The sequence below is a fragment of the Neomonachus schauinslandi genome, chromosome 1, assembly GCF_002201575.2.
Source record: "Neomonachus schauinslandi chromosome 1, ASM220157v2, whole genome shotgun sequence".
Lineage (NCBI taxonomy): Eukaryota > Metazoa > Chordata > Mammalia > Carnivora > Phocidae > Neomonachus > Neomonachus schauinslandi.
In genome coordinates this window covers 189,381,269-189,403,265 of record NC_058403.1, presented here as the reverse complement: position 1 = coordinate 189,403,265, position 21,997 = coordinate 189,381,269, and the positions used below count along the sequence as shown (strand labels likewise).

At 41.0% G+C, this 21,997-nt stretch overlaps 1 protein-coding gene and 1 pseudogene across 1 annotated transcript in view; both read right to left on the bottom strand.

Moving 5' to 3' along the window:
* The window catches only part of ARF4 (ADP ribosylation factor 4), a 19,819-nt gene extending 16,581 nt beyond the window's left edge, over positions 1–3,238 (bottom strand). The window contains exon 1 of the mRNA XM_021695225.1: positions 2,422–3,238. Within this exon, the coding sequence (XP_021550900.1) occupies positions 2,422–2,488 (67 nt within the window). The 5' untranslated portion in view covers positions 2,489–3,238. The remainder of the gene's footprint in view (positions 1–2,421) is intronic.
* LOC110585073 lies at positions 2,660–21,997 on the bottom strand (annotated as a pseudogene).

Here is a 21,997-nt window from a genome sequence, read left to right as displayed (position 1 = left end):
AAGGTAATGCAGGGCTACATGGAAAATCTAAGATGGAAACTGATCATCTTTGAATTTAAGCTCAGTAATATCATTCACACGAGTGATTTCTCAAAAAAAAAAAAAACTAGACAATTTCTGTCAATCTATACTTTAAGTGACATTACATTTAAAACACTGCATTGGTTTTTAATTAGTTCAAACACCTTTTAAAATTATTTGAACTTCTAGGAGAACAAGTGTAAAATTTTAAACTTCACAGTAATTTGGCAAACCAGACTCATGAGCTAACTGCTATCTTTCAGTAACACTTTAAAATGATAAAGTATGAAAAAGTCACTGACTCAAGAAGGTATGAATTTTATGTAAGCCTTATAAAGGTAAAGGAAGCACACATATCTGCCAGAGAACATTAATATGAAAAAAGCAATCATTAACTCAATTCTAAACTTGAATAGGGACAGAGACCTTAAGAGTGATTATTTATGCAGTCACTTCATAAAACTAGACCAAAAAAATCAACTATCAAAACTTCCAAATCACCTCTTTCCCTACCCATGCAATATCCTAAGGTTATGCTTCATTTGATGAGTTACTATAAAACTTGACCTTGTGACTTTAGTGTTTTTAATCAAGGAAACCTGATTATCCCAAAATTAAAGAGCAAAACAAGAACAGGAAACCAGAATAAAACATTTAACATTAAAAAAGTAATTCCAAATCATGACTTCTATCTCTTGCACAAATGCACAAAGTTAAATACTTTTCCATTTTCTTTCAATTGTCATTTTTTGGAGGTAGGAAAAATGCTCCCCTAATATAGTAAATTTAGGAAAGTGCTTACAGCATAACTCTACTTTTCTTCTCCTGCTGAAACTTTAAGCCATCACAAAAGACTTAGGGTACAAAACACAGCAATTCATTTACAATCAATCTTAAATAAAAGGACCAACATAGTACATTTCCAGGAACACAACTAGGAACTAGTTAATTTCTTTAAGGAACGGCCTGGAAATTCATTTATCACAGTCCAAAGTCCTCCCAATGACTTCAGATGCTTTTTAGACTGTCAACTTTCAGGCACCTTAAAAACTTAATATGCTTGCCCTCCTTTAAAAATTGTCTCTATAAATGAAATCTAAAAAACTTTTTAGAGAAAACATTTTGATTTATCTTTATGAATGAATTATTAACAACTATTCCATGAATTGTGAAGAAGCTAAAAATAACAGTTAAGAGAAAAAAGAACTAAATGTGTAACCTTCATACACCTCGAATTACTACTGAATCTTGCTTCGGAAAACTTTCAATGGTAGTAGAACTAGAAAATATAACTTCCTCCCCACTCTAAAAAAACAAGCTCCTGATGAACCGACAAGTTTGAACGTTTAATTTAGAGGAGCTCCTTTTTGCATTATTGAGGTCCACAGAGCTTAGCTGTGATGTAGAGACAACTCACAGTAATATGGGGGAGGGGCCGCTTACATCACCCAAGTGACAAGCCCCTTCTCCCTCAGCTAAAAAAAAAAAAAAAAAAACAGGCGCTGAAGAGCAGTTTTCAAAAGCCTATTTTCCAAAAGAAATTTTTAAAAAGCCCTTTACAATTATTACTAAATAAAGGTACCCTAAAATTAAGGGTCACAATGTTCAGTTACTAGAAATTTGTTATCGGCTTAAAAAATTAACTTTAAAAGTTTTTTCATTAAACCTTAACCAGCTAGATAAAAATTAGTTTGAAAACCAAAGACAGTAAACCAACATATTTAGTTTTTGAGAGTGGCCAAAAGGTGATTCACGATAAACTCAGTTTTCAGGGACATTAATAAGGAAAAGAATATGAAGTGGAATCCAGAGCGAAGTAAGTTTGGCGAAGTGAGCACTGAGGACTCCGGACTCTTCTGAAACCGAGGGTGCTCCCTTGCCACCGCTCTGGGCCTGGTCACTTCCTGCCCCGGGCGGCCCCGGGCTCCCGGCGACCGCTCGCGCCACATACCACTGGAGTGTGCAGTGTGTGTACACGGAGCAGAAAGGGGGACGAGGAAGACTGGAGCAGTTCTGCCTCCGTCCTCACCGCTGCCCACACCGGAGAAGCCCGAGCCAGACCGCACTCTCAGAACGGGCCTCGCCAATGTCTTCCGGGCTTAGCGAGATCAGAAGAGTTCGCTTCCCCCACATCTCCGCCCAATCCTGCCTGGCTTTCAGTAAGATCAAGTAAAGAAAGCCAAAGCCAGAAAGAAGAAACCTGTCCCGCGACCCTGTCCGGCCTCTTAGACAGATCTGGGGCGACCGCCCACCTATCGCCCCATTGTTCCCCCTTAAGAATTCCTCCTGACCCCGAGCCCGCCGCCCCTCCCCCACCAGAGCGGGCGGAGGGACAAACAGGCCCCGAGGCCGCCCCAAGCAGAGACCCGGCCTGCCCTCGGTTGTCGGGCCCTCACTCACCCATCAAAATGCGCATCTGCTTCTTGCCGAAGAGGCGGGAGAAAAGGGAAGAGATGGTGAGGCCCATGGCAGTAGTGGCACTTGCGATGGGCAGGAGCAGAAGGGGTTTTGGGGCGTCCCCGGGCCTTCTCCTTTCACGCTCCCAACTAACTGAGCGAAGAAAGAGGAGCTGAGGGAGAAAGAGGGCGGCAGAGACGGCTCGCTAGCCGGCGTGTTGGACGAAGCTCTGGAACAAGAACTAACGGGGCGCTGCTCGACGACTGGCGCGGCAGCTCCGGGACTGGCGTTTTAGGCTTCTGCTATGCCACGTCACGCGGTAGCCGCGGCGACTCCAGCTGCGGCCCGGCCCCTCCAACGCGGACAGAATCGCGTCACCGCCGCCCCAACCCCCTGCGCTTCCGGTGCTGGCCGAACCACTGCGCCTGCGCACGAAAGGGATTGGCCAGTTTCGCCGACGTGATTCTCTGGCCGCCGTCACCTCCCGGACGCGGACCCGCGGGGCGAAGCCAATTAGCACATGCGTACTGGGAGACGGACAAAGTCCCACAATGCTTCGGTTGGTCACTTCCAATCAGATTCTAGGCGAAACGCTTCCGCCCGGATAAATACTTCCAGGAGGTTGTAGTCCTTACTTCCGGAAAGGCGCTCTGTGCATTGTGGGTTAGGAAGTGAAGCTCGGTTCCTCTTGCCCTTTGAGTGCCCTACTCTTAAACGCTACGAGCGCTGGGGATTCCCCGGTCCGCCACGGTACACGTTTCCTGCGCGGCACCAGACACTTGTCCTAGTGGAGAGGTGAAGATGGGCCTTCCTTTCCCAGGAGATAAGTGGTTAAAAGTTGTGCAGACGTAGACGCTGTGGCCTAGACGCATTGACCCGTCCACTCCAGGTCATACTGAATATCCCTAATGCTGTGTCAAGAGGAGAGAGCTCCGAGATACGTTCATCTACTAGTACAGCTTTTTAAGAGAAGCCAACGAGGAAAGATTGCTTTTCTTGTATCATTTCTCTCCCTGAAGCATGGAAAACTTAATTCCTTATGTTAAGAAAGTGGAAAGCCTCCTCGTTCTAAAAATATTTATGATCTTAATGTTTTTCTGATTACAAAATGAGGTATACATCTTGTAAAAAAAATTTTTTTTAAGCGCATTCCCCATAATTTTCGCCATATCCCCGTATTTCCTCCATGCTGTTGGTGCAGTTCAGGATTAGCAGCTACCCCTACCTACACCCCTACCTTAGTTAAGTCATTATCACCCACCCTTCAGATCTGATTAAAAGTTTAACTCCCTTGGAAAATACTTGTTTGATCTCACTAGATGAATTACTCAGGCTCAAAGAATCATAACCACTCTTAATAGTTTTGATTTCACATATAATATTATTGACAACCTTCCTCCCTACCCCACTTGTCTGAAAACGCTGAGAAGACAGGACTCAAATCCTTTTTTGTATGCCATTGTATTCCCTGGAGTTGGCACACCATGACGTTCAAATATGGTTGAGTGATAGAGGGGATGGCTGAATAAACTATATTATATCCATACAGCATAAAACTATCAGAAATTAGAATAATGTAGAATTATAAATTCTAATGAAAAGGTCTCCAAGATACAGTTAGTGGAGAACGCCAAATAATGAACGAAGTAAAACAATATACTGTAGATTTCCCCTGGGTATTTGTGAGTGTGAGTGTGTGTGTGTGTGTGTGTAAAATGCAGAAAAAGAATTTTTTTTTTTAAAGATTTTATTTATTTGACAGAGAGACAGAGAGGGAACACAAGCAGGGGGAGTGGGAGAGGGAGAAGCAGGCTTCCAGCCCAGCAAGGAGCCTGATGCGGGGCTTGATCCCAGGAGGCTGGGATCATGACCTGAGCCAAAGGCAGACGCTTAAGGACTGAGCCACCCAGGCGCCCCAGAACAAGAATTTCTAAGTAGAATCTGCAGTAGTGATAGTGGTTACCTGTTTAACCTGTTTGGAGGGAGGAGGAGGCCTTCCCAGGAAATGAGGGAACCTGGTTTTGGTGTAGTAGTCAAAAGACCTTAATCTGTACTTTAAAAATTTTGCTTTATGGGCACCTGGGTGGCTCAGTCATTAAGCGTCTGCCTTCGGCTCAGGTCATCAACCCAGGGTCCTGGGATTGAGCCGCGCATCAGGCTCCCTGCTCCACTGGGAGTCTGCTTCTCTCTCTCCCACTCCCCCTGCTTGTGTTCCCTCCCTCACTATCTCTCTCTCTGTCAAATAGATAAATAAAATCTTTAAAAAATAAATAAAAATTTTGCTTTATTGAAATATAATTTGTACATGTAGTAAAATTCACCAATTTTAACTGTACAATTATATGAATACAAGTGTATACAGTAGCATAACCAACACCATAATCATGATATCAATTATTTCTATTACCCCCAAAAGTTCCCTCATACTCCTTTGTATTCATCCTCTTCCCTCACCTCCAGCCCTTGGCCAAACACTGATCTGTCACAATAGCTTTGCCCTTTCCAAAATCTCATATAAATGAAATCATACAGTATGTAATCTTTTGTGTGTGGCTTTTTTCTCCTAGCATAATGATTTCGAGATTCATCTATGTTATCATGTGTATCAATAGTTTGTTCTTTTTCACTGCTGAGTAGTATCCCACCTTATGGATATACCACAATTTCTTTATCCACCAATTGATAGACTTTGGGTTGTTTAAAGTATTGAGCTTTTATGAATAAGATTGTTTGAACATTTGAATACAAGTGTTTGTATATCTGTATTAATTTATTTTTACAATAATATCCACGCATTTATCTGTGCATTACTTATATGATTTAAAAAGTAATCTTTGAATTTGATAAATGAGTCAACCACTGTTTGACATATATTCTTCCACAGTTTCCTCCCTGAAATACTAACATCTCTATATAAATGTTAATGGGATTTTATACTGCTAAGCAACTCCTTTTCAATTTAATAATATACTGTGGACATTTAAAAATATCAGTATTTATAGATTTAACTCATTCTTTTTAAGAGCTGCATTCCATTGTAGCTACATAAAATAACTTATTTAACTGATCTATAAAATTGTAAAACATGCATATTCTTTGATCTAAAAATTCCACTTCCAGGTATTTATGGTAATGAAAATTTTCAACTTTGTTATGTTCAGGGGCACCTGGGTGGCTCAGTCAGTTAAGCGTCCGACTCTTGATTTCAGCAGGGGTCCTGATCTCAGGGTGGTGAGATGGAGCCCCAAGTCAGGCTCAGCACTCAGTAGGGAGTCTGCTAGAGATTCTATCCCTTGCCCACTGCCCCTCCCCCCACTCACCTGCCTGCTCTCTAAATAAATGAATAATAAATAAAATCTTTAAAAAAAAGTTTGTCCCATTCAAAAATGTTCATTACAGCATTGTTTGTAATGGAGAAACTGGAAACATCAATTTTTTAAAAAATATTTAAATCACCCTTTGTTTCTTTCCCTTGCTGATCACTAATCCAGATATTCCAGTTTTGCTTTTGCTACGACTTTATAAATTCACAATGATAAGACAATAATTAGACCTGTTGCCAGGATAAATATTTAATTTCTTTCTAACAGTGCTATCCTAGGAGGTTCTGTAGTTGCTTATTTCAAGGTGCATTCTGCAGGATGGGGTTGAATAAGAAAAATCTGAAAAGTTTGAAAAAGAGTAAGATATTTTGTATTGTTGAAGGCCTTCTGAGTAAAGCTCCATTTGGCAGAACTACACCTCAGAAAACTGTCATTTCTCAGAATGATCCTGAACAGTCAAAAGCAAAAACTTTACTCTGGTGGATAATAAGGTAAAGCCATTTTGTACGCTACAATGGGTTTATTCTGCCCTTTTTAAAAGTTTCCAGATATTCCAGCAATAACAAGCAAGGTGAAATTAAATGTAATTAAATATACAACATTTAAAGAGCACCAGGAAAATGCAAATTTTCCTGAAAGCAATTTTTTTTGCACTTAGACTTTAAACTCTTTAAGCAATTTAATAGAAATGTTTATTAATTTCTGATGTGAAGCAAAATACTATTTAATTTTGTAACAACTAAAAGTCTATACAATTACCTGAGAGATCTGCACATTTTCCTAGAATTTAACTTAAATGGAATTAAAGACTATATCTTCCTTGAAAAGAACCTTCCTTTGCACTGGAAATACATGTAATGAGTTGCTTAACAGCTGAGTAACTTAAAATTGCATTTTGGAAGCTTGTTAGATAAAAAAAATCCTGTATCCTTTAAGTAGCCTTTATGTCTGTTTTAAATTTTATATAGAATTCCTTAAAACAATGTTCACCTGATTATAAGTGTCTTCGCCAATTGACTCTAAATTTCTCAAGACAAATGAAAATGGGTCTCCTTCCACATAACTTCTCCCAAATCTGTTTAATTAAGCAAAATAGATGGAAGGAATTCTCGTGTCCATCTCTAGCATCCAAAACCTAAACCAAAAAATAAATAAACACAAAACAACAAATGAAGATGTCAGAGTAGATTTTTCAGATTTCCTTTTGAGATATGCTACACATCAAGTAGCTTCTAATAGAGGTTACAAAACAGGATGTTAATGGCCTACTGAAATGTCTCTTTTGTAAAGATAAGGATAATCAAGGTCAGAGAGGCTAAGTAACCTGCCAAGGCGCCCATAGGTAATAAGCAGTAGAACTGGTATAAGAACCCATTTCTTCTGATGTCAACACTCTTAACCACTATACTCACTGCCTTCTTTTTAAAAATGAGAAAATTGAGTCCCAAAGGAAAAAAACTGCTATTGTTTATTGATCATTTATCATGTAGCAAGTCCTATACTTCATTTAATCTAACAACTATAAGAAAGGTATTATGAGGTTGCCCCAACTCATAAACAACCACTACATTAGGTATGTTTTCCTCATTTCTGATTTTTTTTTGAAGATTTTATTTTTTAATAAAATCCCCCAACGTGGGGCTCAAACTCACAACCCCAAGATCAAGTGTCACAGACTCTACCAACTGAGCCAGTCAGGTGCCCTGTCTGGCTTTGGGTTTTTTGGCTTTTGTTTTTTTAGGGAGAGTCCATGCCCAATGTGGGCCTTGAACTCACAACCCTGAGGTTGAGAATCACATGCTCTACTGACTGAGCCAGCCAGACGGCCCTGATATTTTTTTATATGTTCCAGTTCCATGGGTTTAATAATGTAATTTCTTTTGCCGATTGTGTATGTTATGTTAGAATGCAAGCTTCTTAAGGAAACCATATTACTTCCTTTAAAATTTTCAAGGCACTTGAGAGTATGTATTCTATAAATAGTGCTAATATTTAATAGCAACAACAGATGTTATTGAGCACTTACTATATGCCAAACATTCTTAATATACATTATCCCTTTATTCTTCTCAACAATTTAATCCATACCATTCACTTTGCTCTCTGCAAAAATGACTCAGCTCCTTTTTCTAGTCCACCTGTTAGTTGTACAATAGTATAATTTGTTTTTACCTCATTTCCTCCCACCCTCTCAAAACTCCATTTGATATCATTCTCTAACTGTAATTCATCACTGATCTTGTTTAAAGTTCTTGTTCTCTGAACATTGTTATTTATCTGCAATAGTGGAAGAGTATCTGCTTCGACAAAGAATCTTGTCTACCCACTCTCTCTTTCACAGAAGAGGGGAGTGGTGTGGGAATTCCCAGAGTCTTTGGATAGTTTGGCCCAACCTGTTACCTCTCAACAACTCAAAGCCTCTGCCATGTAGGTAAGAACTTTCCTTAGTTTCAGTGCCTCTTATTAAGTCTTCTTTTAAAAAAACAGTTTTATTTATTCCATTGATTTTGTGGGAAGGCTTGTATATCTGGATCTATGCCCTCACTTTCCTAGGAGTCAGGGTTTTGTTTTTTAATAATTTGGGTAAAGTTTATAAAGTCAACACTTACCTATTTCACCAATTTAAATTTACTTCTGCTGGGACACCTGGGTGGCTCAGTCGGTTAAGCGTCTGCCTTCGGCTCAGGTCATGATTCCAGGGTCCTGGGATCGAGTCCCACTTTGGGCTTCTGGCTTGGCAGAGAGCCTGCTTCTCCCTCTACCTGCTCTGCCTGCCGCTCCCCCTGCTTGTGCTCTCTCTCTCTGACAAAAAAATAAATAAAATCTTTAAATTTACTTCTGCTTTAGCTGCTTAATAAAGGTGGCACAAATTTTATACATATGTTAAACTATTTTAAAGTTTCTTGCAGGAAACTTTAAAAATAAGGAATGCAACAGCTTGATTAGTTTCCTTCAAAGTATTTACAGCAGTCACATTCCCGACTTCTAGAAGAACTGGTATTCTGGTTTTCTGTCTGCTTTAAATCAGAGCGATTTTATGGTAGGTACATAGCCTTAGGCCACTAATTCTACTCAAATTTGTACTTACCATTTATAAAAATTTAATAGTTAAAGAAATTATTAGGTAGCTTAAAGCTAAATGTCTGACTACTATGTACCATAGCAAATTAATGAAATAAGGTTATTTCACAAAATCTTCCCCTCCTTGCCTAAATCTCCATATATCCAGACTGTATAAATATTTCAAATATCTCACAATTACTGAAATATCTTTCATGCTACAAAGCATAGAAATGAATAAATTTCCTTACAAAAAAATCTTTTCCTCCAAATATTAGATACACTGACTCATGTAATCCTGTCTTCATGATATATGGTGGTTGAGAGTGTTAGTGAAACAATCACCTAATGTTCAATTCATAGATCTATCTAGTCCTCAAACTTTAACATGCACCAGAATTCCTTGGAGGGCTGTCAAAACAAAATTGATCAGACCATTGCTTCTAGTCAAGATCAAGTAACAAGGACCAGATTTACCCTCTCACCTAAAATAATGAAAAACAAAACTAGGCAAAATATACAAAACAATGGTTTTCAAGACACTAGACACCAGGCAATGAAGGACAATGATTCTTGAGAGACAGAAAACAAATGCAGTGAGCCCTGAACCTGAGATTGCTCCAGTTTATAGCCTTGAGGGTATTTTTAGGCCACATCATAGAAAGGGGAACATTGGGTAGCCTGGTGAACTCTTTGAGCTGAAAGTCTGGGGAAACCAAACTTTAGGACAGAATTCCAGAGAGGAAGGAGAGCACAGAAAGAAAAAACCCTTATACAAAAAACCTTGTACAGATTTGCAGAAAGTTCACTAGAGTATTCTGCAGATCACTGATTAGCACATGTGTGTGAGGAACTGCTCAAAACCAAGGAAAGAACCATCAGAAAGGATTAAAGGCAACAGTGTCTAGGGTTGGTTGGGAACAGTGTCTGTTCCTATCAGCCAGATTGGAAAAACTCATAATTCATAAGATAGTGGCTAGAGTGCTCAAGAAGTTCTTGCCTCAGTAGTGAAGAATAATTATTGCTTAACTGAGCATTGGTAGTTGGAATGCAAAGTGATGCAGCTACTCTGGAAAACAGTATGGAGGTTCCTTAAAAAGTTAAAAATAGAACTACCCTATGATCCAGTACTACCAAGTATTTACCCAAAGAATACAAATATACTAATTTGAAGGGATACAGGCACCCTGATGTTTATAGCAGCATTATCAACAAAAGTCAAGTTATGGAAAGAGCCCAAATGTCCATAGACTGATAAACGGATAAAGATGTGGCATCTATATACAATGGAATATTACTCATCCATAAAAAGAATGAAAGCTTGCCATTTGCAATGACATGGATGGAGCTAGAGAGTATTATGCTAAGTGAAATAAGTCAATCAAGGGGTGCCTGGGTGGCTCAGTCGTTGGGCATCTGCCTTTGGCTCGGGTCATAATCCCTGGGTCCTGGGATTGAGCCCCGCATCAGGCTCACGGCTCAGCGGGAGGCCTGCTTGTACCCTTCCCACTCCCCCTGCTTGTGTTCCCTCTCTCGCTATCTCTGTTAAATAAATAAAATCTTAAAAAAAAAAAAAATAAGTCCATCAGAGAAAGAGAAATACCATATGATTTTGCTCATATGTGGAATTTAAGAAATAAAACTAATGTTCATAGGGGGGAAAAAAGACAGAAGCAAACCAAGAAACAGATTCTTGACTATACAGAACAAACTTATGGTTACCAGAGGGGAAGTGGGTGGGGGATGGGTTAAATAGGTGATGGGGATTAAGGAGGGCACTGGTGATGAGCACCGGGTGATGTATGGAAGAAGTGTTAAATCATTAAATTGTACACCAGAAATGAATATTACACTGTATGTTCACTAACTGGAATTTAAATAAAAACTTTAAGTAACTGAGCACTACTTTGGACCTACCTAACAAATCATAAAAGACCTGAAAGGACCAAATAATTTCCGAGTAACTTAACTGATTTCTAGAACAAAGCTCAAGAAGATTTATAAGAATACAAATATATCCAACACCCAACAAGGTAAAATTCTGGCATCTAAAATTATCAGGTATGCAAAGAGTCAGGACACATGATCCATAATAATGAAATAACCAGCTGAAACCACCTCAGAACTGACACAATGTTATCTTAAATGTAAGTAGAGACAAGGAAGACATAAGAAAGACATACATCAAGTTTCTAGAAATAAAAACCAGAATGTCTGAGATGAAAAATAGACTAGATTAAATTAAACAGCAGATTAGACAATACAGAAGACTAATGAACTTAAAGGCATAGCAGCAGAAATTATCCAAAATGAAATAGAGAGAGATGGAAGAGTAACAAAAAAGACAACATGAAGAGTATCTGTGAGTTGTAGGACAACCTCACACAGCCTATTGCATGTACCTGAAAGAAGAGAAGGGGGACAGAAAAAATACTTCAAGAAATATGCCCCCAAATTTTCCAAATTTGATGACAATTATAAAACCACATATACAAAGTCAACTCACCCAAGCACAAGAAACGTGAATAAAACTACATCAAAGGGTATTATTATCAAATAACACAAAACCAGTAATAAAATCTCAAAAGCAGCCAGAGAGACTTCTTAACTACATAAGAACAAAGATAAAAATGATAATCATATTTCTCACTGGAAATAATGCAAATAAGAGACAGTGGAGTAACACTTTAAAATACTGAAAGAAAAAAGGGACAACTTACAAATCTATACATAGTAAAAACATCTTTTTTATTTTTTAAGATTTTAAGTAATCTCGGGGCAGCCGGGTGGCTCAGCCGGTTGAGCATCAGACTCTTGGTTTTGGCTCAGGTCATGGTCTGAGGGTTGTGGAATTGAGCCCTGTGTCAGGCTCGAGTAGTGGGGAGTCTGCTCGAGATTTTCTCTCTCCCTTTCTCCCCCTTTGCCCCCCCCACTCATGCTCTCTCCCTCTCTCTCTCTCTAAAATAGATAAAATCTTTAAAAAAATGATTTTAAGTAATCTCTACAACCCAATGTGGGGCTCAAACTCACAACCCAAAGATCAAGAGTCCCACACTCTAGTGACTGAGCCAGCCAGGCACTCTCATAGTAAAAACATCTTTGGCAGAGGCTGCTGGGAAGATGGTGGAGTAGGAGGACCCTGGGCTCACCTCTTGCAGCGTGGCCACCTAGAAAACACCCACACTGGCATAAATAACCCAGAAAGTGACCCGAAGACTGGCAGAATAGACTCTCCACAGCCAGACGTAGACAAGAAGACACAGTGAAGCAGGTCCACCCACTCTGATACAGTCTTGGTAAGATCCCATCAAAGCAGTACCACAAGCCTGGCAGTGTACAAGCAGTCCAGACAAGGGCCAACACCACTCCGAAGTGAGTCCTGCTCCAGGGAGAGGGGAAGATAACCACACACCAGTCTGACTGTGACCCCAGCAGTGGGCTGGGGGTAGGCAGCTGGTCTGACTGCAGGCCCCACCCACGAATAAAAGCTTCCCAGGGGACAACACAGGGAAAGTGCCCTGCAGTTTGGGTGATGCTTCACCTCTGGCAAACACCTGGTCTTACTCAACTCAAGCTCTAGGAAGCCCCGGACTGGCCCATTAACACCACAGGCACCAGACTCTGCCCACAACAGGATGAGAGCCATTGCAGGCTGAACTGAAGGCAAACACAGCTCCACCATAACAGTGGGACACCCGTGTAGTAACACACATAGGAAACACCCCCGATGCACCATTTTCTGGTGAAAAGGAGCCATTGCACTGTGGGGCACTACAGGACCTCTTATTCATAAAGCCACTACTTTCAAGTGCAGGAGACATAGCTGACTTTCCTAACACATAGAAATAGACATAGCAACAGACAAAATGAAGAGACAAAGGAATATGTCCCAAATAAAAGAGCAGAACAAAATCATAGCAAGAGACCTAAACAAAATTGAGATGAGTAATATGTCTGATAACAAATTTAAAGTAATGCTCATAAAGATATTTGCTAGAACTGAGGAATGAGTGCAGGACCTCCATGAGACCCTCCACAAAGAGATAGGAGACCTAAAAAAGGACCAATTAGAGAAAATGAACTCACTAAATGGAAATAAAAATAGACCACCTGGAATAAATAGCAAACAAGAGGAAGTAGAAGAACAGATCAGCAACCTGGAGAACAGAGTAATGGAAAGTATTCAAGCTGAGCAGATCAGAGGGGGAAAAAATATGCAAAATGAGAATAGACCCAGGGAACTCAGCAACACTGTCAAGCATAACAGTCACATGATAGGGATCCCAGAAGAAGAGGAGTGAGAAAAGGGGGCAGAAGATTTATTTGAAGAAATAGTAGCTGAAAACTTCCTGAATCTGGGGAAGGAAAGAGAAATCCAGATCCAGGAGGCACAGAGAGCCCCCAGCAAAACCAACCCAAAGAGGTCTGCACCAAGACACAAAGTAAGTATGATAGCCAAAAGTAGTGATAAAGAGAGAATTTTAAAAGCAGCAAGAGAAAGGAAAGCAGTTTTATACAAGGGAAACCACATAAGGCTATCAGTGGATTTTTCAGCAGAAACTTTGCAGGCCAGAAGAGAGTGGCATGATATATTCAAAGTGCTAAAAGGAAAAAGTCTACAGCCAAGAATACTCTACCCAGTAAGGCTTTCATTCAGAATAGAAGGAGAGATAGAGTTTCCCAGAAAAACAAAAGTTAAAGGAATTCATGACCAGGAGTAACCAGCCACGTCCCTGTCACACATGATACATCAGCCTGTGGGTCCCAAATCCACAGTCCAGCCACCCTCCTGCCCGAGTCAGCATGCACTGCCTGCCACCTGCTCAATACCAAGTCAACATGTCTTCACCTCAGATCAACAAGGACTCAAACTGACACTCTTCCCCTCAAATTCCAGCCCTGTGCTCAAGTTTGTGCACAAAAGTGGGCATAACTTATAAATTATAACAGCAGAATGAAGCAACCCAAATAGTGACACTAATTCTGTGGAATAATATAATGGATAAAAGGAGTGTGCTAGGCTGAGAACATCTCCAACAAGCACATCAAAGAACAATACATACAGCATGATTCAGGTTACTAAAAGAAACAAACCCCGGCAAAATAAACAAGACGAAATCAGAGAGGAAGACAAACCATAAGAGACTCTTTTTTTTTTAAAAAAGATTTTATTTATTTATTTGAGAGAGAGGATGAGAGGAGAGAGAGAGCACATGAGAGGGGGGAGGGTCAGAGGGAGAAGCAGACGCCCTGCTGAGCAGGGAGCCAGATGCGGGACTCGATCCCGGGACTCCAGGATCATGACCTGAGCTGAAGGCAGTCGCTTAACCAACTGAGCCACCCAGGCGCCCCCATAAGAGACTCTTAATCATAGGAAACAAACTGAGGGTTTCTGGAGGGGAGGTGGGTGGGGGGATGGTGTAACTGGGTGATGGACATTAAGGAGGGCATGTGATGTAATAAGCACTGGGTGTTATATAAGACTGATGCATCACTAAATTCTACCTCTGAAACTAATAATACAGTATATGTTAATTAATTGAATTTAAATTAAAAAAAAGAGCTTTTTTTTCCTGCTTAATGTCTGGATTTAGGGTAAGGGACTTCTGACCTCAAGAGGATGGCAGAGACACAAGACTAAAGGAACCTGGGACCCTGAGTGACCACATGGGGGAGAGCTGCCTGTCAATGAGGAACATTAGCATCCTAAATTCAACTGTGTCTGAACTTAGCAGTTGACACTGAATTAAATACAAAATATGTGCTTGAAGAATAAATAAGTGAAGGAGGGAAAGTCACAATTAATTAACTTCTTGGAGTTTGGGGACCTCACTTCTAGTCCAGCCTCTGCTGTCATGGACATGAGACCACCCAGAAGTCACTTCTCATTTCTGGATCTGAGTTGCCTCCCTTGTCTCATGGGGAAGTGGTCTCAAATGGTCTCTTTGACCTCCTCTAATTAGGGATTGATTCTTACATTATTTAATTTGGAACCAACAAAACCTGAGTTTATTCTCTGAAAAAAGAAAGAGAGAGAGAGAGAGGGAAGAAAAGAAAGAAAGAAAGAAAGAGAGAAAGAAAGAAAGAAAAGAAAGCAAGAAAGAAAGCCCCCCAAAAATCTTTAAATAAATAATTCAGGATAAAGATATTCTAAGACATAAAAGTTGAATGAATTCATCAACAGCAAACCTGCACTATAAGAAATGTTTTAAAGGAAGTTCTTCAGGCAAAAAAAAAAAAAAAAAAAAGATACCATATAGATCTATGTAAAGGAATAAAGAACACTGGCGAAGGTTAAGTATAAGAGTATATATGTAAGAATTTTTCCTTACTATTTAAATATTTTTATTTTTTTTTAAGATTTTATTTATTTGAGAGAGAGAGCACAAGTGGGGAGAGGGGCAGAGGGAGAGAGAGAAGCAGACTCCCCACTGAGCAGGGAGTCTGACTGGGGCTCAACCCCAGAACCCTGGGATCATGACCTGAGCTGAAGGCAGATGCTTAACCGACTGAGCCACCCAGGTACCCCTATTTAAATATTTTTATAAGATAACTGACTATTTAGGGGCTCCTGGCTGGCTAAGTTGGTGGAGCATGCAACTCTTGATCTCGGGGTCATGAGTTTAAGCCCCAGGTTGGGCATGGAGCTTACTTTGAATTAATTAATTAATTAATTAATTAACCTGACTAAACAAAAATAACAACAATGTATTGTGGTATTTATAACTTAGGCAAAATTAAAATTCATGAATGATAATATAAAGGCTAGAAGGAGAAAACAGAAGCACATTACTGTAACATTCTTATTCTATACATGCAGTGGCATAATATCACTTGATGGTAGACCAATAAGTTAAAAATGATACTGTAAACCTTAGAGTAACTACACTAAAATAATAAAACAAAGTTATAGCCAATAACCCCACAAAGGAGATAAAATGAGATCATAAAAAATATTCCATTAATTCAAAAGAAGTCAGATAAAAAGAAAAAGGGGAATAAAGAGATTTAAAAAATAGAAAACAAATAGCAAGATAATAGATTCAAATCTAACCATATCAATAATCACATTAATTGTCAGTGGTAGAAGCACACCAATTAAAAGGCAAAATTTGTCAGATTGGTTAAAAAAAAAAGCAACAACAGACTATATGTTATCTACAAAAAAAGTACTTTAATTTTTTTTTTTAAAGATTTTATTTATTTATTTGAGAGACAGAATGAGACAGAGAGAGAGCACATGAGAGGGGGGAGAATCAGAGGGAGAAGCAGACCCCCTGCTGAGCAGGGAGTCCGATGAGGGACTCGATCCCAAGACTCCAGGATCATGACCTGAGCCGAAGGCAGTCGCTTAACCAACTGAGCCACCCAGGCGCCCCCCCAAAAAAAGTACTTTAAACATAAAGATAACAAATAGGTTAAGAGTAAAAGTATGGTAAAGATACACCATGCTAACATTTGTCAAAAGAAAGCTGAAGTTCTATGAATATCAAACAAAGTGGATTTCAGAGCAAAGTATATATAAAACTTGTAATTATAGTCAAGAGATTTCAGTAGACCTCTCTTAATAATTGATAGAATGAGTAAGCAGAAAATCAGCAAGGACATGAACAACACTATCAACAAACCTGACATTTATAAGACACTCCACCCAAAAACAGCAAAATACACATTGTTCTCAAGTGTACCTGGAACATTTATCAAGATAAACCATATTCTGGGCCATAAAACAAATCTTAATAAATTTAAAAGGATTCAACACATACCGAGTATGTTCTTGGACTACACTGAAATGAAATTACAAATCAATAAAAAGATTTCTGGAAAATCTACAAATGTTTGGAAAGTAACTAACATTCCTTTTTTTTTTTTTTAAAGATTTTTTTTTTTTTTAAGATTTTATTTATTTCATGAGAGACAGAGAGAGAGAAGCAGAGGGAGAAGCAGGCTCCCCGCTGAGCAGGGAGCCCGATGCGGGGCTCGATCCCAGGACTCTGGAATCGTGACCTGAGCCGAAGGCAGACGCTTAACCATCTGAGCCACCCAGGCGCCCCAAGTAACTAACATTTCTAATTAATCCATGGATCCATCTAAGAAATCAAAAAGGAAATTATAAGGTATTTTGAACTGAATGAAAATAAATATAGAATATATCAGCATTAATGGAATGCTACTAAAGCAGTACTTAGGGAGAAACATAAGCACTAAAAACCTACATTAGAGAAGAAGAAAGATCTCAGATCAATGACCTTAGCTTCTACCTTGAGAAACTAAAAAAAAAAGCAAATTGAAACCAAAGTAAGTAGAAGAAAGGAAAGACAAAAATAGGAATCAATGAAATGGAAAATGGAAAAATAGAGAAAATACAGCCAAAATCCAATTCTTTGAGAAGAAGGCCTCTGAGGCCTGATACCTAAACCAAAGACATTACAAAGAAACCACAAACCAATACCCACCAATACCCCTAGGCCATGGCAATGACAGTCCTTCCTCCTCCCCTCCCCCCCCTACCCCCGCCACAGGCTGGGACAGGGATCCTTGTAACAGGATAAGGGCTCTGTGCTTTTTCAAACTTTCGTTCAATCCAGCCAGGGAGGCAGAGAAATACAGGTGCCCAGAGTTCTAGACCAGCACGGACGCTACTGTGCAAGAAACGGGCAAGGCGGGGAGGGTGGTACAGAGTCCAGGTTCCAGGACAGTCTGAATCTCAAATATTCTGGTCTGTCAGACCGCATATCCCAATTTTGGGCAAAAATATGGTCATTAGGAGAAAAGCCCAAGAGAGGCTGAGAAAGGGCCAGTGGCTTTGGCATGAGGGACACATGTCCAGACAGCATCTCTTACCCATAGTCTTGAAGCCCCAAATCACCAAGAAACTGCCCCAGCCAAGAGCTCTCCTGCTTCTTTAAGCTATTTGGTTCTTTAAGGGGGTGGGACTTGGGTAGGTCTTGGAGGAGGCGAGGGATGGGTAAGAAAAGGAAAAATTCCCCATTTATTCCCTAAAGCTGTCTCCTAAAGCTCATGAAAGGGAGACTACAAGGATGGAGTCTCAACTCCTCTGGCCAGAAAGCTTTAGCATTTCACTCCAAAAACTCAGGCTGCAGCTGTGGGGCTGGAGAGGAGTGTTAGGCACAGGCGCTGGGGCGTCCATCATTGGCACAGAGGAGACCCCTGCCCTCCAGAACTTCCTCCAGCCTCTTTTCTCTTGCAGTAATACCCCTAGGCCTTCAGAGTCTGGAGCCACTACAATGCTTGGCAGGGTTTTGGTTTCTTTCTCTGCCCCCAGGAGCCACTGTGTTTCTGCCCCACGGGGACGGGAAGACCCTGGAAACAAGGACCAAGAACCAGACTTGGAAACCATCACCCTCGCCAGTGTCACCCACTGTTAGCAGCCACCAGCTGCCCCACACCGTCATGGATGTACAGACTGGACCTCGTTGGTCTTGAGGCAGAGATCACAAGCCCAGACGGCGGAGGCCTCAGTGGTCAGCAGCCCATATGTGCTCTGTCATGCCTGTGCGCTCGTGGTGGAACCACTTTGGGCAGGAGGCCTCACACAGAATGGCCTGCTGCTCATCATTCACCTCACTGCAACAGGCACCACACAGGTACACCAGGCCTGCGGGAGGCCAAAGCGCTGAGCCCCCACCTGCCTGGCTGGGGGGTGCCAAGCTGTTGGCATCCACAGTTCCCCCACCCTTGACCAGGTCTCTGGAGGAGAGGGGCCAAAAGGTGCTCCTGGCTGCACAAAGCGTTGGGGGAGAGAAGAGAGGGAGCAGCTCCCCTCTGGGAGGTTGTCCCATGGTGGGTGAGATCATGGAGCCAAATCCCCCTAATGGGCCTGGCATCATCTGTCCACCAGGAGGGCTGAAGTTCTGACCCAGAGGCTGGTTGAAGGGTTGGGTAGGAAAGTTCATGTTGCCTGAGAGTGAGTAGCCAGGGCCCTGGGGAGGGGTGTTCATGTTGAAAGCAGGGCCCACAGGGTTGGGAGGGAAGGGGGGGCTGTCAATGAAGAGGCCGGGGACTGCCTCTACCCCCAATGCCATAGCCTGAGGGGTACCTGGCCTGCCATGCCCGCTGTACACAGAAGCCTCCAAAGGGTCCAGGACGCCAAGGAATGGGGGAGCTGTGCCCCCCACCTTGGGGGCTCCGAAGTCATCCTCAAAAGGGTTGGATGCAACCAGGTGATCCACCATGGGAGTCAGGCATGGTGTGAACTCCATCAGATGGAAGTATGAAGGGCCCTGACTATTTGACCCCCTTCGCTTCTTTTCTGGGCTCTTCATCTGCACACCTGCCTTGCCCTGCCTCCTCCCGGTGCTAGGCGGAGCAGGGGGTGTATGGGGCAGCCACCTCCCTCCAGCTTCTCAGGTGGGGCTGGTGCTGAGGTGGCTGTGGGCGCAGGGGGCCAGGGTCAGTGTGATGGGGGACAGACTCATCCTCGGGGGACCATCCCTGGGAGGGAGATCAAGGTACCTTCAAGGAGTGGCCATGCCAGGTGGCGAGGCCAGGTGCCCAGCAGAGTGCCAGCCGCCCACCCCCAGGAGCAAAAATTCTAAAAAAAATTTTAGCAAGTCAAATCCAAAACTGTATTGAAAGGATGACACATCAAGACCAAGTGGGGTTAATCATAGGAATACAGTTAGTCTAACATTCAAAAGTCAATCAATGTTAACATACCAATCATATTCACAAACTCAAAAAAAACATATGATCATCTCAGTAGATTCAGGAAAAGCATTTAACAAGTCCAAAGCCCATGCCTGATTAAAAAAACAAAACAAAACAAAAACTCTCAGCAAACTAGGAATAGAAGAGGACTTCGTCAACTTGATAAAGGACAGCTATAAAAAAAAACCTACAGCTAATATCATACTTAATTATAAAAGGCTGAATGCTTTCCTTTAAGAGCAGGAATAAGACAGAGATGTCCACTCTCACCAATGCTATTCAACATTGTATTGGAGATTCTAGCCAGTGCCATCAGGCAAGAAATATAAATAAAAGCCATCTACTGGAAAAAAGTAAAGCAGTCTTTATTCAGAGATGGTATAATCTTCTAGATAAAAGATATGATAGAATCCACAAAAAAAAAATATACTAGAACTAGTAAATGAGTTTTTTTTAAGGTTCTGGGATACAATATCAGTCTACAAAAGTCAACTATATATTAGTATTTTGAACTAAACTTTTGAATGAAAAACTGAACATTGAATTTAAAAATGATATAATTTATAACATCAAAAATAAGACAGGCTTAGGGATAAATCTGACAGAAGATGTGAAACATTTGTACCCTGAAAACCACAAAATATTGCAGAGAGAAATGAAAAAGATATAAATAGGGCGCCTGGGTGGCTCAGTTGGTTAAGTGACTGCCTTCGGCTCAGGTCATGATCCTGGAGTCCCGGGATAGAGTCCCGCATCGGGCTCCCTGCTCAGCAGGGAGTCTGCTTCTCCCTCTGACCCTCCCCCCTCTCATGCTCTCTCTCTACCTCATTCTCTCTCTCAAATAAGTAAAATCTTTAAAAAAAAAAAGATATAAATAATGGAGAGAGATATTTTGTTCATGGATCAGTGGGCAATATAATTAAGATGTCACTTCTCTCCCAATTTATCTATAAATTTAATACAATCCCAATCAAAATCCCAGGAAAAATTTGTGTAGAAATTCATAAACTTCTGCTTCTTTAAAAGATGCTGTTATGAAAATGAAAAGACAAGTCACAAACTGGGGGGAAATTGCAAACCATATATCTGAAAAAGAACTTGTGTCAAGAATATATAGAGGGCACCTGGGTGGCTCAGATGGTTAAGTGTCTGCCTTCGGCTCAGGTCATGATCCCAGGGTCCTGGGATCGAGTCCCGCATCGGGCTCCCTCCTCGGCAGGGAGCCTGCTTCTCCCTCTCCCACTCCCCCTGCTCGTGCTTTCTCTCTCTGTCAAATAAATAAATAAAATCTTTAAAAAAAAAAAAAAGAATATATAGAGAGGGGACACCATGATGGCTTAGTCAGTTAAATGTCTGACTCTTGATTTCAGCTCAGGTCATGATTTCATGGGTCCTGAGATCAAGCCCCACAAGAGGGCTCCGCACTCAGCAGGGAGTCAGCTTGAAGATGCTCTCCCTCTGCCCCTCCCCCCACTTGTGTGTACATGAGCTCTTTCAAATAAATAAATCTTTTGTAAAAATAATATATAAAGAACTCTCAAAACTCAACCAGTAGAAATTAAACAACTCAATTTTAAAAAAGATTTTATTTATTTATTTGAGAGAGAGAGAATCTCAAGCAGATTCCCTACTGAGTGCAGGGCTGGATGCAGGGCTCGATCCCAGGCCCTTGAAATCATGACCTGAGCCAAAATCAGATGCTTAACTAACTGAGCCACCCAGGTGCGCCTTAAACAACTCAATTTTTAAAATGAGTAAAAGATTTTAGCAGACACTTTACCAAAAAAAACCCAAAACAAAACAAAACCATACAGATAAGTAATAAACATAAGAAAAGATATTCAATGTCACAGGTCATTAGGGAAATGCAAATTAAAATCCCAATGAGATAACACAAACCTATCAGAAAGGCTAAAATTAAAAAGGCTGATCATACCAAGTGCTGCATAGGTGTACAGAAAATGGAACTCATACACAGCTGGTGGAAACAAATTAGTACAACCACTTTGGAAAAGTTTGGCAGTTTCTTAAAAAGTTAAACATTCACCTACCATATGATCCAGCAATCCTATTCATACAATTCCTAGGTATTTACCCCACAGGAAAGGATGTATATGTCTGTACAAATACTTGTACATTAGTGTTCATAGAAGCTTTATTTGGAACAGCCAAAAGCTAGAAATGACCCAAATGTCCATCTACAGGTGAGTGGATAAGACATTTTTGTTATAGCCATATAATAGAATACTACTCAGCAATAAAAGTAATGAACTATTGATACACACAACATGAATGAATCTCAAAACAATCATGCTGAGTGAAAGAAGTTAGACCCCTCTCTGCACTGCCTGAGCCCCTCACTCCCTGGAAATGTACATGGGTACCAAATTTGTCTCCATGCCCTCACTAGTCAGGAGCACCTCTCAGCTGCTGAGTTGACAACTTTTTGCAGCAGTGCTAAAACAACCAGAGACACTGCCAATGAGAGCCTCAGGAGCTGGGCAGGCTCACTTACCCCTAGCCAT